Here is a 17,448-nt window from a genome sequence, read left to right on the forward strand (position 1 = left end):
GGAGCAGGAAAACCCCTCTATCAAATCTGCAAAGCGTTTTGTAAGTGGCACGTTAGGTGCGTGTGAAAGCAAACGCTTCCAGGGCACGTAAGGTTTGAGGCGGGCGAGCCGCGGCTCGGGTCCCCCCAGTGCTGGAGAGCTGGYGAGCAAGGGGCGAACGGGGCAAGGCCAAACGCTCTGAGCCAGGACGATAAAGGTAACCTCGTCTAGGGCTGCCTGTCGTTACGAAGCAGCGAGACGAAACGCGGCGCTGCTCGCTTGGTGGTCAGCACGTCCCCTAGGACGAAGGTGGGATTGCCATCCCTCCCGCTCTTCCTGCAGGTTTTACTGGCTGTTTGCTGAGCCTCAAGGTTTCCCTCCCCACTTCGTGTTCCTCCCAGAGGGACACCAGTCTTCCAGCGTTCCTGCAGCGGCGGGGAAGCCTTTCCCCGGGGGGACTGGACATGTATAATGTATCAGGGACATCCCATGTCTGCATCTCTTTTTACGTAGCAATACATTCAACAGAGCATTTACACAATCCGTGCGGTATCGCYGTTGCACGAGAGGGTACATAATTTTTAGTAGCATTGGTTTCTTAAGAGGAGGATGAATTACAAATCCCTCTGGGGCCTTGTCACACTGTCCTTATGAAAAGCTATTCCCATCAAAGACCGTCTTCCTCAAGTGGAGCTAGCAACATGGCACTCGTGGCCTTTTATGTGTGTGTGCGTGTGTATATATGTRTATGTGAGGGTGTAAAGACAAAAAGGCTTGTGGCGTAGTGCTCGTGCATATGGAGAGGGGGTGTCTCGCTTTCTGGATGCTTGACCTGAGGTGCGAAGGCCTGATTTTCAGGGCCTGGGGGCTGCGCAGGGCCCTCGTGCAGGGTTTCGGGGCACGGCCATCCCGCAGAAGGTASTCACCGTTGGCAGAGCACCAGAACGGGCTGATGTGGATGGGTGAAGCTGTGTTGATATGGGCGATGCTGCACGCTGCTGAGAGCAAGTGCCGAAAGCRGGAGCCAAAAATCAGAGACGAGGGGTGCTTCTGCAAATAGCTGCTTTACGAGGTAGTGGGAACGAGCCGCTGTATAGGCTGTGCCATTTCCAGTGGGGAAGGCAAAGATGCTTGCCATTAATTTTCTCCCCTTTGCYGGGTGCATGCTCATTAACAAGCCTCCCTTGCCTCGGATTTCCTGGCGCACGAAGCGGGAGCCATTATCTGCGTCTGCCGCTCTTTCCTCATTTAGCATACGCCGCTCGGGCTAATTACAAGCAAAAATCCTCMCATTGCTGCACCCGCCACTGCGTTAGCGTCTTCTGAAAAGGAGGCTCTTTACTTAACACCTCTAAAAGCAACGGTAGCGCGACAACATGTCAGATGGAGGCGGCTGGGGGAGGGTGAGAGGAGAGGATACACTGATGCAATGTGCTTCAGCAAAGGCGAGCAGGAAAACCTGCGTCACGGGCGTCTCTTCGTCCTTGCTCCAGCCTGGCTGGACTCTCGGGGATGTCTAGAGGCAACTGATGATATGAGGTTCCCTATGTCCTACAGCAGCAGCATTTCGTTAAGCACTTTAGGGAGCGAGGGACAGACACGTTATTAGGTGTCRCTGTTGCATTGCTGTAGCAGCAACAGATGCAGCTCCAGTTTTAAGGAGGTGGTGGAAAAACTGGAGGGACCAGTGATGCTGCTTCTCAGTGATAACTGTGTCTAAGCCTGGTCCTCGAAATGTTGCAAGCCTCTTCTGTAGGTATGCACTGCCGYGCCCTGACACGTAGGGAGGTGACCCCGAAAGGTGCTCCCAGGGCCACATCATGTTTCCTACCGCRCCGTGGGCACCTCTGTGTCATGTCGGTGGATGTGCAGCCATGCCCAGCTCCTTGTTACTCCAAACACTGTGCCTAGACTAGCGCAACGCTGTCCCTGTCCCTAAAGCAGAGCGCTGAAGCAGGGCAGTTTCTCCTCTCTTTTTACACCTGAGGAGCGTGGCTGGGGGGAACGTTGCTGGTTTGTCAGAGGCCAGCAAGAGGGTGCAAYGGTGTGTGCAGAAGCTCAGCCTGGCTCTCCCCGTGCTCAGCTATTCTGTCCGGGGAAGAGGCAGAACAGCAGCAGATCTGCCAGAGGTGGATGAAGGACAGCGTCAGTATGCCGGGTGGCTGTCTGCCCTTTTGCCCTTCCGCGTCTCTGACGTGACTTGCTTTTAGCTTTCCAAGCTGGTTGTTGGGTGCCCACAGTCCTAGTCCCAGGCCCACTCAAGCGGGCAGCTCCTGGCACCGCTGCCGGGTGATGGGCACAGTGGTAACTACCCATGGATGCAGGGTTGGGGACCCTGCTTTGACATGCACTCCCACTGGTGTTTCTCTGACCACCAGAGACCAGCACAAAGTGGGTTTAAGGACTTCTCCAAATGCCCAGCATAACCCTTGTAAGCTGCAGTGACTCAGAAACCTTTTCCTCTGTATGGGGAAGAGGCTGCTTGGAAAGAGGTGTTTGGTTTTTCAGCCACTTGCTGGGATCCCCCTGGGCTTTCACCGCTCTGTCCCCCAGAGCAGGCTGGTTGAGATGGCTTGAGCTTGGGAATTAACGCAGCAGAAGGGCCCTTCAGTGCAAAAGTCTGCCTTGTCTCCGTCCTGGTGACCTTTGAGAAAGTAGCTGTGCACGCAGCGCGACCGCTCTTGCAAACATAATTAACTTGCTCGACTTTAATTTTTTCCCCTGTGTGCTTGCTTGCGCTGTCACTCGACAAATACCCCAAAGCATTAGTGTGCGTTATGTGCTAATTGGCTCTAAAATTTCATTCTGAAGGAGCAGCCTGGGATATGTCATTAAACCCTTGCAGTATGTGGAACGGCAGCACACGTGGCCCAAGCAGGGATCCAATGCCAGAGCTCGGGCTGGCTCGAGGGCGCGTTACGGTAACGCAGAGCCTCGCCGGTCGGCTTCGGCTCTGCAGCCGRAGAGCTTCCTGCGGCCGCCGTCGCTGCCGCAGGCAGGGGGACAGGGGAGGTCGCTTTTCCCTTGGCTCCTAGCTGGCGAGGTGCCACCAAAGTCCCCTGGACYGGCTGGTCCGTCACCAGCAGCTTGGGAAGGGGCATACGGCTGGTGGAGCCTTTCCGGGGGGAAGTCTCGCTGGGTGGACTCGCAGAAGCAGCAGAGAGTACTGCAGTTTTGCAGAGTAGGAGAGTTATTTTTGTACATTCCCGTGGTAGGGGAACATCAAAATCACAGCAGGGCTTCCRTTGAAGGTCCAAGTTATGGACAGGACAGCTGGAAGCTTAAGAGCTCTGCTGCCTCTTGGTGCGGTTGTCTTTTGGAGGAAGCCTTGCAGTAGGCGCTGTTGTAAAATACGGCTCCGTGCTCGCTGTGCACTGTGACCGCCTTGCTCGTGTCTTGTTTGTAGGGCGCTGCTGCTGGCAGCRTCCTCTCTCGGTGAATGTCGCAATGTCTGCTCAGAGAAGGGGATGAGCAATCAACAGGGAGAGGCCTGAAGTGTCCTGGACTCGCTCAGGTGCTGCGTGGCCCTGGGGCAGGCAGTCTCCCCAGGCAGCTTTTGGGGTATCCGGCACCTGAGTCGTGTGGCCGGCCCGTCCAACGCCAACCCCCTAGCGAGGGTTAATCAGTTCGTGTTTATTCAGCTCAGAAACAAGCCCTCAGCTAAAGAAGACAGGTCAAGGGGGGGCTTGTCTAGCAGAACATCCGTGGGGTTTTTCGAGAAAAGGTGTAACTTGTGAGCTAGATTTTACAAGTAGATCTCGGAGCTGCTGTTCTCTCTTCTAGCCGGGGGGATTGTGCCTTGGCCAAAAAAAAGGTCAAGCTTTTCTTGTTCTGACCAGCTGCTTCGTCCTATCCTTAATAYCCCCTGTAAGTATGAAGAGGCCGTTCCCTCTTAATTATTAGACAGCTTTTCTGCTGGCTTAGCCCTGCGGGAGCGTGCAGCGGGAGCTGCGGAGCAAGCGAGGGGCYGCTGCCGAGGCCTCCCTCCGGCGCTCTCCCTTCCTTTCCCTTCCCTGTCTTGCTGAACAACCTGTGCATTTTTGTCTTCTCCGTGATCTGGGCTTTCTGGTTTTGATGTGGTCRTGCTTGTGTCACCGCTGATGGTGCCAGCAGCGGGAGCGTCTGGCGCTCACTCCCAGCCCCTAGTCCTTCGCAGCTGYTGAGAAGAGCGTGTGTCCAGCTGCCCAGGTGCATTAAACCGTGCGTTTTGCAATACTTTTGAGGTCTCGGGGTTGGGAGGTCGCAAGGTGAAGTAGAGCGTGTCGGGCAGCAAGAGGTGCCAAGAGGAGGTCCGCCTTGCGGTGGCCACGCTCGGCGGCCTGCTGGAAGCAACACCTCCATCTTGCGGCCAGCGCAGCGYCCGGCCCCGCGCAGACCTGGCCTTTGGCTGCGCGTCCTGCAACGCCACTTGCCCGAAACGCTTTCGCTGGGCGGGCTAACGCAGCCCCGGCGCAAGCGTAAGGGAGAAGGGTGCAGCGCTGAGGTGGATGGCTGCTCCGAGGAACGTCCGTACGATCCTCTCTCTGTCCTCCCCGGAAGCGGGAGGTCTGGAGCAGTTTTCGGTGGAGATTGTCTGATTTATGCGACGCGCGTATGCAGGGCTGTAATGTTTTAGGCAGCCGTCCCTTATCACAGCTAGCCRAAGACAAGTGTCGGTAAGAGCAAATGAAATGGAAACTGCCCTCCGTTGTAATTACTCGTAGCAGCAGTTGCGGCTGCTCGGCTGAGATGAGTGGTTGGGTGGAGGTGAAAGGTGGGGAGAAAGTGGTTGGCACAGGATGCGAAAGGAGAGGCAGCCCGGTGAGATGTTGATGGGAGGTGTGGGGAGGGAACCAACCTACCCAAATATAGGTATGTCTGTACAGCTCAGAGGCACAGGGCCACGGCAAGGAACGCAGAGTTTCCCTCCGAACGTTTGGATGTGTCATTTTTTGCGCTGTCCGGGAGCGGGGCGAGGAGCTGCCGAGGAAGAGGGAAGCRCCGGTGTTGTGCGTGAAAGCAGGAGGGTTTCTCTCGGTAAAAGCAAGGGAGGGAACTAACGCCYGTGATCTGGGGTATAACTACACGAAGCAAACCCGTGACTTGTARTTCCCGGAGCCCTGCTCCCTAAGCCCCCAGCTCAGCACGATCCTGCGCTCCGGAGCAGTCCGTGTGGTTATAAAACAGGAAGGGCAGGGCGGCCCGGGGGAGCCTCCGCGCTCGGTGCACGGCTGGTTTCCGCAGAGCTTCCCGCGGGTCGCGGCGCGTCTGGGCTGCCGGGGAGGAGCGCAGGGGGGGTGACAGCTCGGGCCGCCCGCAACGGCAGCGGGCGCGAGGCAGAGYGGGACGTTTGTCAGGAAAGCCGCGTGCTTTTCCCCGAGCCGGCGGGGGAAAAGYGCCTGGTGGTCGGCGAGGCTGCGGGGGGCGGTGGTGGTGGTGTGGTGGTGGGTCTGCCAAACAGGGATGTAATCAGCTTGTCGGGGGATAACGGGAAGCAGATGCAGCGCGCTCCCGCCTCTGCCGTCGGCAGGAGGATCGGCTCCCCAGGCTTYCCTTGCAGGCCCGTTCAGCCGTAGCTTGCAGCCGTCTGCATCTGTTCGTCCTCGGGCTCAAGCAGGAGCCCCCCGGGCAGCCAAAGGGGACGAGTGTGGGGTGTGCAGAGACGGGCCTTTCTGCAGTGCCTGGGTATCTTTTAATGTCCCTGCAGAACGGCTTTGGAGGGAGAAGGGCTAGGAGGGAACGAGGTACCCGAGGGGTCACGTTGGGGTGGCATGTACAGGAGGAAGCCAGGCCGTCGCCCTGCAGAGCAGGCTGAGCTCCCTGACCCGTATGGAGCGTTCGAGGACGAAGGGTGCTCATCGCAGGGCTGAGGAAACTAGCTTGCACCATCTACAGTCTGTGCCTGGTAGCTGCTCCCAGTCTGTAACCCTAGAGAAAGAGTGAGCAAGCGCAAGGCRGTGGACAGAGAGCAGTTCTGAGAAATGGCCGTGCGGTCCTTTGCCCTCTCCAGCTGGGATATACAGGGATGGGAATGCACCACGCTCTTGTGCAGCATCTTCTGCACGATGAACATGGTCCATGAGGGTGTAAGGAGTCAGTGCAGCACCATCTCTCTGAGCAGACTTTCCACACACACGTGTGTGTGTGTGTGTATTTTATAAATATATATAAAAATCTGTATATATGCATATATAAAGAGGAGGTTCCCTGTGTATCTATTAGGAGGCTAACAACTAAAATGTTAACCAGCAAAGCCTAAACAGAGCACCAGTTCCCCAAGATCTCCCCCTCTCGGTGAAGAGCCAAAGGTGTCACTACCCACACATAGAACAGGAAAGAATCCCACCAGGCGGACAGCAGAGGTGGCAGTAAGGGTGGCCTGTGAGCTGTATGATCCAGGGCATTAGTGGAGACAATCTCTCTCACGTGTGTAAAAGGAGAGGGATGCAGGGATGGGAATGAGTTAAGGATATAAGGGCTGCCATAAGGTAAAGTCATTGTACTTCCTTGGCAATTAYGGGGAAGGCATAGGTTCTCATCAAAGTTGTCAAATTCAATTTATTGAATGTAGACATGACCAAAATGCAGCATAATCAGGTTTGAGAAATGAGCATGTTGGGTGTTAAAGGGGAAAACCAGCCACGAACCGTAGAGCAACCTCTAACCTCCCGATACCTGTCTCACCACCCTCATAGCAGCCTCTGGGCAACTTTATGTCTCTCCCTGGGAAACTACCCCCATGACTCAAAATCTGCATTTCTCTAACAGCTCTCCWCCTTCCTGATGAATCTCACCCACCATCCGACCTCCACAGAAGATTCCTGGGGATGCATTCTGCTCYACCTGGCGACTAGGAGCCTTCTTTCAGCGTTGAGAAGTCCCACGATGTTGAAAGGACAAGCCATCGCTCTACYGAGAACGCGCTGAGAGTATCTGCACGGACTCCATAAGGTAGGCGTTCAGAGCGTATGTTGTGAATTCTCATCTGGAAGGGTAAACTCGAGGATGGCACGTAGCCTGAGTGCAGACTGTTGTGTAAGGTCATGCAAACTAAGCAGTTTCTGAACCTGTCCTTGTTAAGGTGCTATGGTGTCATGCCGTACTGATAGGTAGAAACTCCAGGAAGCGCCATGCCTTTACAATACTTTCATAGTCATCCTACAAGATTACCGGGGTCACTGCAGAGACACAAAGACCACCAGGAGGGGAAAAGGGACCTCAAAGGTCGCAGGGAATCTCTTTAGTTTGCCAGTTCACACAAGTCACAAAGGAACCCTGCACTGTTGCAATCGGATAAAGTCAGACAGGCGCCTGAATTTTCAGAAATGAATGAGGGTAGTACTGAAGGGAGCGAGCAGAAGTTTGAGTGCTTTCCAAATGCGCCCGCAATTCCCATCACTGTCGTGCAGGTTCTGCTGAGGGGGTTCGCAGCAGAGGAGGAAGTTATCYTTGAAGTGAGACAGGTCCTTGGCAGTCTCAGGATGCATGAGGCACATGCCAGCACACAGATGCAGAGAACCGAACCCGCGTGCATCTTCTGCTGGGGTCTAGATATGGTAACGTCCTCACATTGCGTCAGCGTGTTGGTGTGCCACATGAGGCTGAGCCTCAGAGGTCCTGGAAGGAGAGGTGCATCTGGATGTGAGAGGCACATGAGACCCGCCATAGCAGTTCCCAGGAGCCATGTCTGGCAGAGAACCGGTGAGGGGTCTGGTTGTGGCCCAGGGTGAGTCGTCTGACAAATGGTAGCAGCGTTCTGTTGGGACCAGGTCCGCATTGCTGCGAGGGTTTGTCAATGAGCAGGGAAGGGGCCTTTGAGGGTAGCACGCACCAGTTGTCAGAAATTGTAGGGGTGGTCCACAGGATCATGTAGCGAGTTTGGACATAGAGGCTCATATTTTCTCTCTCGGTCCTGACTAACACCCAGGACGGGACTGTCTGTCGGTCTCTAAGCGCTCTGGCCCCGGCCAGTCAAGAAGGTTTAGGCACCCGTAGTCGCTGCGTTCCCAAAGCGTTAGAGTGAGACAGCTTTTTGTTCAGGGAAGTTGGCTCTTGGCAAAAGAAAGGAACGATACAAGATCTGGCACTCTGTGATAAGGGTGATACCCTGGAGAACTATTTGTTTTTTTCACTGTCCTCGTTAGGCATCGTCTGAGGCGTGTAACCATTCCCTCGGTTGTTTGACTCCTTCTCACGGAGCTTGCGCAAGTAGTCGTGTGGGCCTTTTCCCTCAAAGGAGGTGGGGCTTTTGTAGGAGCCGCCGATTTTATCCCAGAGAGTGAAATACTGACCGTAGTTGTAGTCAAAGTATAAGTGATGATCGGTGTGGTGGGCAGAGCCGTTGATAACGTGCCTCAAGATCTTGGGGACGCGGTAATCACCGTCGTGAATGGAGATGGTCCAGACATTGACAAAGATGTAGAGACCCAAGTAYGTCACTTTGTGCAGAGGAAACAGGAAGGGGTAGACATGGTAGGGGAGGCTCTGCATGAAGCCGTCAACGGGGTGGAAAGCGTGACTGGCAAAGGGCGTCGCGACCTTCCAGAGGTGATGGGGCTTGTGGAAACGCTGCGGAAAAAGAAAGCGGAGTCAGTTGCTGAGGTCTGATTGGCTGTCCTGGCCCAGCTGTCCAGCTCGCAACCTCCCATCATGGGACACCACCTACCCGTGGGTCAGGCTGTGCGTCGCCATCTCCCCAGGCCCCATTCTTCCTGCATCAGGATCTAAAGGGAGGTCGCTGCAGGGAAAGGCTGTGGACTATGCTATGCCYTGACAGGCCTTACAAAAAGTGGTTGAGCTTTTGCAAGTGCTCTTTCTCCTCTAGTGTYATAGCTGTGGCACTGGAAATGAGTGCCACACAAAAGGGCTGCCAAGGCAATGGTCAGGGTCACAGTGCAGTTGGCAATATGAGAAGGGAAGGCTAAAGCACAGGTCTGGTGTGGCCTGGAGAAATAATGTTAGTGGCATGTCCTTCTAGTTAGGAAGAGCTCAGACCTGTTGAGGCTGAGCATATTGTGGCAGCAGAAAGGAGCCTGGTCCACAGCTTTGTTTGCAAGCTACGGTCGGCAGGGGACGTTAGCTTCGGGGACRTGCTGGGTGGCCTGCGGGAGAAGGCGGCCGCTCACGGTGGCCAGCAGACAGGACAGGTGCAGAGGAGCGTCTGAGGYGTCATGAGTAATGAGAGGGAAGAGGCCATCACGAGCTGGGCAGCCATGGGGGAAGGCCTGAAAAATGTGCCCCTTCTGGCTCGGGGTTGACTCACGTCTCCCTTTTTGACGAGGCCCAAGTCCAAAACCCGTAACTGTCGGCTCAGATGACTGTACCCCACTCCCTCGGCATCAGTCATTGCCCGCAGATGAGTAGCTTCTCCTGATCTCTGGTACCAAGGGACAGCTCTGATGTGGAGCATGCAGGAACCCCTCCTACCTTATACAGCAATTTATGGTGGAGGAATCGATGTATCCAGTAAATGCCCATGTCGGTGAAAAAGAGGAAAGACATCATGCTGAGAATAACTCCTGACCACCCTGGGGAAAACACAAAGTAACAGTATGTCATTCAAGAGATGTGGAGTTTGGCCTGGAGAGGATAAACCAAGAAGTAGGGGAGCACGTAGGCAAGTAAAGTAGAGGTCCAAGGAAAAGATGACGCTTGCAAAACAAGGCAGGCTCTTACTAGGCTAGCATGGCTCTTGCTTCTCTCAGAGGCTTGCCTACAGGAAAGGTTCAGTTGCACAGCATTCACCTTYGCTGCACATTGTATCACCTCCTGTACTGGAAGACTGTCAGGTGAGCGCAGCAGTCGGTTGCGCTGCCTTTTTGTAATGGTGCCTGTTGCAAAGGAGACGGGGTGAGAAGGAGGACAACTCGCATGAGTAGCCGAAATGTCATGGGTCCAGTGCTGTGGGAGCTAGAAAAGGGGAAGGGAGGGCAGCATTTGAGTGACCCAGCCTGTCACTGTAACCGAGACAGTGGGGTTATCAGGTTCATAATGTCCACCCAGCGATTAGTTTGGAACGTGTTCATTTTTGAGGGCTGTCATGGCCTGGAAATATCTAGGCAGACTCCTCGGGGCCCGTATGAAGTGTGACCTGGTCCTTGATGGTTGGGGCGGAATGCCRGCTCCAGAGGGAGCTGAGGGACATGTCATTAACTCGCAGGGAGAAAATGGGAAAGAGGCAGTGAGGAAGGAGTGCTGTGTGGATGAAGGATGCAAAGCTGGCAACCTAGCTGAGGTACTAGGGAAGCTCCTTACCATATGGGGARTCCTCAATGTTGTCATAGAGCTTGCTGTACCCCCTGACCTCCGCGAAGAAAAGGGCGACGGTCGGCACGCTGATCCACGGCAGGGACTGGACAGCGTGGGTGATCTCACGCTGCACCTGGTTCTGAGGGAGGAAGCAGGGAACGGAGAATAAGAAGGCCGAGTGCGATAGGGACCGTGTGTACAGATGGGAGTGACACAGCCCCCTGACCACCTCCACGCATTGCTGGGAGCAAAGGGCGGCTTGGCCACCCACGGCTCGTGTGCTGGTCAGCGTTGCCGTGTGGCTCCTGCCAGGAGCAGAAGCCCTGTGTCGCGTGCCTCTGAGGTGTGCCATGGTGAGGTGCTGAGGGAAAGCGAGACTGTTACCCAGCAGCAGCAGGGCCCATCCGGACCGGGAGCCATGCCCATAGCTGCTCCGAGATGACACAGGGCTCAATGCTTTTGGCAGGCTTGCAGGCTTGCAGGTGGGATTTCTGTCAAAGGCCAGGGAGTTGCTGCATCCCCAATAGCACACCGCGGCCCCCATTGCCACAACTCAGAGCACGTTACAGTCACCGAGGCGGCATGCGTGTGTGTCAGCTCCGTCATAGCTGTCCAGCTCTGTCACTTCTCTCTCGGAACATAAGCCCAACATTGCAACTTAGTGATTGCGCATGAGGGAACGCGAATGTGGGTCGCAACTTTCGCCAGCCTGCTTTCTGCTGTGGCTGTGTAATGTGGTTCTTATTGCAGAGCTCGGCGTGTGTGTGGGTTGGATGTAGGGGAGCTCCTGCATTTCTTGGCTGTTTCTCTCAGTCCAGCATGATGGTGTCAGGCCTCCCATCAATGTTGAACAAGGTCAGGTGTATGCTGCAAGGTGTCTGCAAAACACGGTCTCGGGGAACACACAGCAATCCATGCAGCGCGTGAGGTACCAACGACCAGGATGCGTGCTGGGGAATGAGCCTGAGGTGTCACAGGCAGCTTGGTTGTGTTGTGAGACGAGGCAATACACTGAGCCTCAGTGCTGTGTGTGTTTGCACGCTCTGCAAACTGGGGACTGGAGCAGGCAGTGTCAGCGTCAGCAGGCGCATGGGCACGCTCGTTTCAGAGCGGGCCGGGGAYGTGCCGCTCCTCGAGTCCTGGACCAGCATAGGCGCAGGTGACTGAGGGCAGAGTGCAGGGATGAGAAGGTGCTGTACACATGGGAAGTAGTTTGGACATGCCTTGAGGGGGATTGAGGTCGTGGTGCAATGTGTTGACTGTTTTGAGGAGGGAAAAAAAAAGAAAGGGCCTCTGAGCCCTTTATATAGTGCTATCTTAAAGCTGTGTTGTTGTAGACCTTGATGGGACTTGCTGGGTGTGMTGGGACTGTGCCCCAGTGATTAACATGAGCCTTCTGAGCAAATAAAGCAAGGGCCTTGTCCCACTCAGGTTTGTAGCAGCGGGGGTGTGACAAGGGGAGAAAAGCATTCTTCCCTTCAGGAGTGCAAGTGCAAAGGCACCATTACTGATGGGAATCGGCCCACGGATACAGCCTCAGAAACATCAGCGTTGCATCAACCCGAGGCCTGTGTGGGAAGCATCTCCCGTTTCTAACAACCGTGTATGATTGAGAGGGCGGTCACGGCCAGGCCCAGCAAAGTCTGAGCGCCGGGAATGCTGCGGAGCGTGCGCTCACCTCTAGAAACTGAGGATGTTTCTTGAGTTCRTGATCGAAAATGAAGTAGTAGCTCAGCGTGCCGAACAGCAAATAAAGGGCTAGCGCCCCAAGGTTGGTGATGACGAAGAGACTGAGGAGCTGTCGAAAGGGTTCATCTTCCGGCCACGCGCTGGGATACACGTAGGGTGTGAGGAGGTGATAGTCAGCGACGTTTAGGACAAGATCCATGGTTGGTCCTGCAGGAAAAAGAAAAGAGAGAAGATGGGCACAGGAAAGGAAAAGCTTTCCTTTTCTTGCCCAGTAGGTGCTAGGAATGTAGGGACGGTCTCATGCAGATGTGGTAGTTGTTTCACGAAAGTGTTAAGCAGGCCGTTGGCCCCTGGTGATGCTTGACTGCAGGCAAGGGAGGCCCTGGTCAAAGCGCCAGGGGATGATGATAAAGGGGGGGGTCTCCTGGCCCCCCTGGAGTCACGAGGGAGGTAGGCAGCGCCTCTGACATTCCTAGGGTCCCGTCCTTGTCCCGGCGAGAGAACTGTCCCTCTGATGAGCTCAGGGTCCCCCGGGGCTCCTTGCTGGGGTTTTCTAGCATTTTTCACGCAGCTGGGAAGAATGGGCAGGCTCACGCCTGTGTTTCGGAGGGTGTCCCYGTCACCTGAGTGCCTTCGTGTCTTTGGCGATGGCATCGAAGATGCTGTGTGAACGTGTGATGTGCAGTCTGTTGAGGAGGGCGTAAGCGTGCCCAGGGGTGCTGGGGCCCCTCGCGTTGCTGGGTTTTGGTAAAAGAGGTGGTAGAAAGCTGCCTGAGGYGGAGGCCGCTGGTCCTGGAAGCACACAGCTCTGTTATCATCACGTGCCTGTACGGCGGGGTGTTTTCCAGCTGGCTCCTCGGAGGTGCGTACGCTGTTGTTGGACTTCGCGGACGTGCGTCCCTGCTGAGGGAGGTCAGCGGCGAGGAGGGAATGGCTCCTTTCTGTCCTATCCAGGGCACTTGCGGTTGCCTTGTTTTTCTCAGCGCGTTTTTGCCACCGCCAGACGGGTGACGTCTCCTCCGTGATGTTGTTTGGGATGGCAGCGTACCGCCGGGTCGGCGGGTGGGGGTGTGCGCGGCGGTGCGGTGCGGTGCCACCCCGGCTCCGGGAGGGACAGCCGGCCTTGCCAAGGACATGGCGCTCGCCGTGCCCCGGGGTGGGGGGAGGCCTCGGAGCAGCGGCTGTTTGTTTGTCCACACACGCTTGGGGGGGACCGGAGAGGACAGGACGGCGCCGTCGCCTTCCCCGCACCTGCGCCGCGCAGAGACCCCGCGCGCTGCAGCGGCAGCCGTGCCCCCCGCCAGCGGCGGTGCTGCGCGGGTGACAGCCCGCTCTCCGGGGGTGGCGGCCGCCCCGCCGACACCCCTCAAGCGTTGCCACGGTGACCGGGACCCCCCCCCCAGCGTTGCCGGGGCGACGCGCCCCCCCCAACCCCACGCGCACACCCCAGCGTTGCCGGGGCGACGCCTCCCCCCCCGCCCCGGCCGCGCGCCGTACCCCCCTCACTCCGTACCTGCCTGCGGCGCCCCGAGCGCGGCTGGTGGGCGGGGCGCCGCCCGGTATCGCCACGCGACGTCAGAGCCGGGCCGGGCTCGCGCCACCGCGGGCGGGTGACGTCGGCCGCGCGGGGAGGGCCGAGGCGGCCGTTGGGGGCGTGGCGGGGGGGGGTGGGGCTGGGCCCGGGCCCGGGCCCGGCTGTCACTGGGGGCGGCCGGGCCCTGGGTGTAAGTAAAGTAATTAAGTAAGTAAAGTAATTAAGTAAGTGGTCTCTGTGTTTCAGATGGAGCGCCATGGGTGCGTGCAACCCCCCCCCCCCCGGGGGGTCTGCAGGGCGTGCAAGAGGATGGCTGCGGAGGACGAGGAGCTGCAGGCCAAGGCCAGGGTGCAGCAGATGATGGGGCTCCGCGGCGTGCGAAGGACAGTGCCCCGTCCCCATCGTGTGGCCTTGTGGGGATGGGGGCCAGCTTCTGGGCGTGTGGGGCAAGGCATGGCGGGGGGACTGTTGGGAAAGGCCGTTGTTTTGTCTTTGGAGGCAGCCGTCGTGCCAGGAGTGTGATGGCTCTGCGCCTCAGTTGTAGGCTGTGTGGAGCAGTGCTGTGCAGGAGGGCTGTTGAGACCATGCTCTGGACATGTGTTCCGCAGCAGTGAGCTGAGTAGTTCTCATGGGAGGAGAAGGAAGGAAGTAGTGGGAGTCTGCAGTGGACAGCTAAAGGAGGCTGAGTGGTACTCAGAGGATGGTAGGTGAGTCTTTCAGCGCTGCAGCCAGGATTGTGGGGTGTCCAACTTGAGGGGAGAATGTAGGCAGAAGTAAGTAAGTTAGTAGGTGGCTCAAAGGGGTTGTGGTGAAGGGAAGCTCTTGGTAGTGGATAGGGACTTGGCTTGTTTGGGGGTGGCAGCAGCAGTTTTGTGGTGGTTGAGAGGGTCTTGGTGTTGCAGTGGAACAGGAGAGTGATGTGGCCTCAGAAAGGTGAGTAGATAAGTCCAGCTGGGGATTCTCTGGGAGCAGGAAAGGTTTGGGTGCTGTCTAGCACCTCCAGTTGGGGGACAGAATCTGGCAATATCGATGGAGACCCTCCCGAGGTGGGTGGCTGACTGGCTCCCTCCTGAGCAACTGTGTTGTGTAGGCAGGTAAGGCAGTCTGTCAATTAGAGGCCTTCTCTTGGAGGCTGAGGGGGTGGGCCCCCCAAATGTGCTCTGGTCCACAGYGGAGATGTCACTCCAGAGCAGAGGAGTCCTGGAGTGGAGAGCTCTGCAGGGCCTTGGCCAATGGGGGTTGGCCCAGCCCCCCGCTYTTCCCATAAACCCAGAGGGGCCGAAGCGACCACGGAGCGGAGCGACCAGGGGTGAGCGCGGCAGGGCACTTAGCAAGGCACTTCGCAAGGGGCGAGCAGGGCCAGGGCCCCCAGGCCCTGCCCGACGTCCAGGGGGGGGTTCCCGGGCAGGCCTCGAGGGCTTCCAGAGCCCTCTGGGTAAGGAGGCTTTGCCCAGCAGGCCTCGGCACCCTTAGCCCTCAAGGGGCTAAGGGCCCCAGGCCCTGCCTGATGTCCAGGGGGGGTTCCTGGGCAAAGCCTCCTTACCCGGAGGGCTCTGGAAGCCCTCGAGGGGCTAAGGGCGGCGAGGCCTGCCTGGGAACCCCCCCCTGGACGTCGGGCAGGCCTCGCCACCCTTAGCCCCTCGAGGGGCTAAGGGCCCTGCCTGACATCTGGGGGGGGGGTTCCTGGGCAGGCCTCCTTACCCAGAGGGCTTCCAGGGGCTAAGGGCGGCGAGGCCTGCCCGGGAACCCCCCCCCCGACAGGGCCCTTAGGCCTTCCAGAGCCCTCCGGGTAAGGAGGCTTTGCCCAGCAGGCCTCGGCGCCCTTAGCCCCTCGAGGGGCTAAGGGCGGCGAGGCCTGCCCGGGAACCCCCCCCTGGACGTCGGGCAGGGCCTGGGGGCCCTGGCCCTGCTCGCCCCTTGCGAAGTGCCTTGCTAAGTGCCCTGCCGCGCTCACCCCTGGTCGCTCCGCTCCGTGGTCGCTTCGGCCCCTCTGGGTTTATGGGAAAAGCGGGGGGCTGGGCCAACCCCCATTGGCTCACAGACTCCCTCCCCCCCCACTTAATTCTCTTGCTGTGGGTAAGAAAGTAAATCAGTCCCTCATTTTGCCCACAGCACCTGGTACAACAAACACCCAGCTATCATTTCTACTCTCTACCTACTTCATTATATCCTTACCCCCTCAAACTCTCTTCTCTCTCTCCTTCCCAACATCTAAGTCAGTCTCTTGCTGAGTGAGTAAGAAAATAAAAAGTCCCYCACTATGCCTGCAGCCCTGCAATATACCTGGTACACCAAGCACCATACAAGTCTCCCCATCCACCTATCACTCTGCCAGACCCTGACTAGATCCATCCAACAACCTAGTCAATCTTCCTTTTTTCATCTACCTCTTTCTTTCAATAGGTGCTTACCCATCCACTCAAACTACCTCCTAGGTACCCACCTACCCCAACTCCCCCCTATCTAGATACCAATTAAACTATATCTTATCTTCTCTCCCTCCAAACATCTAACAAACACAGGCCCAACTGTGTATCATCAGCCCACCCGCTGAGATTCCTTCTTTTCCGCTGACTCCCCTTCCCTACAAGACCACACATTTACGCAGACATACTGCACAACACTCAGGAGCTAATACCTGGAAAAAAATTTACGTATACAAAAAATAACCATACCTTGACCAACACAACTTTGCAGCACAATGCCATCCTTTATTGACAGGCCTCTTTCTTCACGCACAGACACAGACACATACACAAGAGTGCAAGACCACACCAAAGGACTCCCCACACCCTTCACCAAACATCACTGATGATAAGGCTGTTTGTTTGGGCTACATGTCAAGGAGACTGATGCCATCTCTCCAGAGATGCCTTCCTGACYGCTCCCTTCCACTGGATATGTCCCGCTGCTGTTCCTTCAGCCATACTGACAAATTCTCTGGTTTCTCCATGAGGCACGTGGACAAGTCTTCTTCATAGAACCTGTTTCAGACAAACAGCAACATTTCAGGGCACTAGTCTGCTGACAGCCAAACCTGTTCCCCAGGTACCTCCCTGCAAAGACACTCCCCCCCAGCATGCACACACTTTGGGCACCAGTTGACAGCTTTGGCCATCCTTTTTATGCACTACTGCAGAGAACTTGCACACCTTCACTGTTCAACATCTCCCTGGGAACAAGCAGAGACAGTCTCACACCCCAAAAGGACCTCCCACACTTGCTCCACTTCCGCTCATGCAAAGCTTGGTTCCTCASGCACACGAGATGCCCGCTGTCCCTTACCTTCAGCACACTCCAGTGTTTCTCACAGATCCTTTCTGCAGGCCGTCAGGGTCGTGGTACGTGCCACATTGCTCCTGCTACTGTCCCCATTGAAACATCTTCCTGGCACACCCTAAAGGGGGGGGGGGGGGGGAAAGAAAGCCATCAGCCAAGCCCTTCACAAGAAACTTCCCCTGCAACAATCCCGCTGACAACCCCAGAAAAACCTCTTCCCTGCCCCACATAGCCAGGCCTGCGTGTCCAGCCTGCCAGCCACCATGGGCAGCCCATGAATCGCACCTTCTGAGACCAACTCCTTTGCCACATGACACGCAACTGCCACCATCACACCCTGTCTCATTCACACACACCATCTGCTCAGAGCAGGGCCACTTTCCTCTGCTCTTGCTACACAGCCCAGCTCTTTGCACAGCTCCAGTATCAAGCCCCTCCCTATCTGCCCCAGAGCTGGCCTCCCTCCCATGCGCACCAATACCTCGCTCCTGTCCCACCAAATACTAGGCAGTACACCAACCCTCCCGGCCCTGCATTCACACCAAGAAGTGTGCCACAYTCCCAGGGCAGCAGCGAGCAGCCACCACCCAGCACCTCTAACCACATGTCACTCCTGCATGCTTTTCTCTTTGCCGCCCTGCACAAGGTAGCCTCCCCCGGACACACAGCTAGAAGACCCACAGCCAGTGCCAGGCCCTGCTCAAAGCCTGAAAACCTGAGAGCTAGGCCCTCCTCCAGAG

At 56.8% G+C, this 17,448-nt stretch overlaps 1 protein-coding gene across 1 annotated transcript; it reads right to left on the reverse strand.

Moving 5' to 3' along the window:
* Positions 1-6,490: 6,490 nt before the first annotated feature.
* SC5D (sterol-C5-desaturase) lies at positions 6,491-13,491 on the reverse strand. Its single transcript, XM_085316825.1, has 5 exons — positions 13,409-13,491; positions 11,885-12,102; positions 10,213-10,345; positions 9,385-9,485; positions 6,491-8,526 (listed from the first exon to the last, which is right to left on the reverse strand). Exons 2-5 carry the CDS (start codon positions 12,092-12,094, stop codon positions 8,074-8,076), a joined length of 897 nt encoding a protein of 298 aa, XP_085172951.1. The 5' UTR covers positions 12,095-12,102; positions 13,409-13,491; the 3' UTR covers positions 6,491-8,073.
* Between the last annotated feature and the right edge of the window lie 3,957 nt (positions 13,492-17,448).

Source organism: Rhea americana, unplaced genomic scaffold (genome assembly GCF_003343005.1).
Source record: "Rhea americana isolate MKP2758 unplaced genomic scaffold, rheAme1 scaffold_48, whole genome shotgun sequence".
Lineage (NCBI taxonomy): Eukaryota > Metazoa > Chordata > Aves > Rheiformes > Rheidae > Rhea > Rhea americana.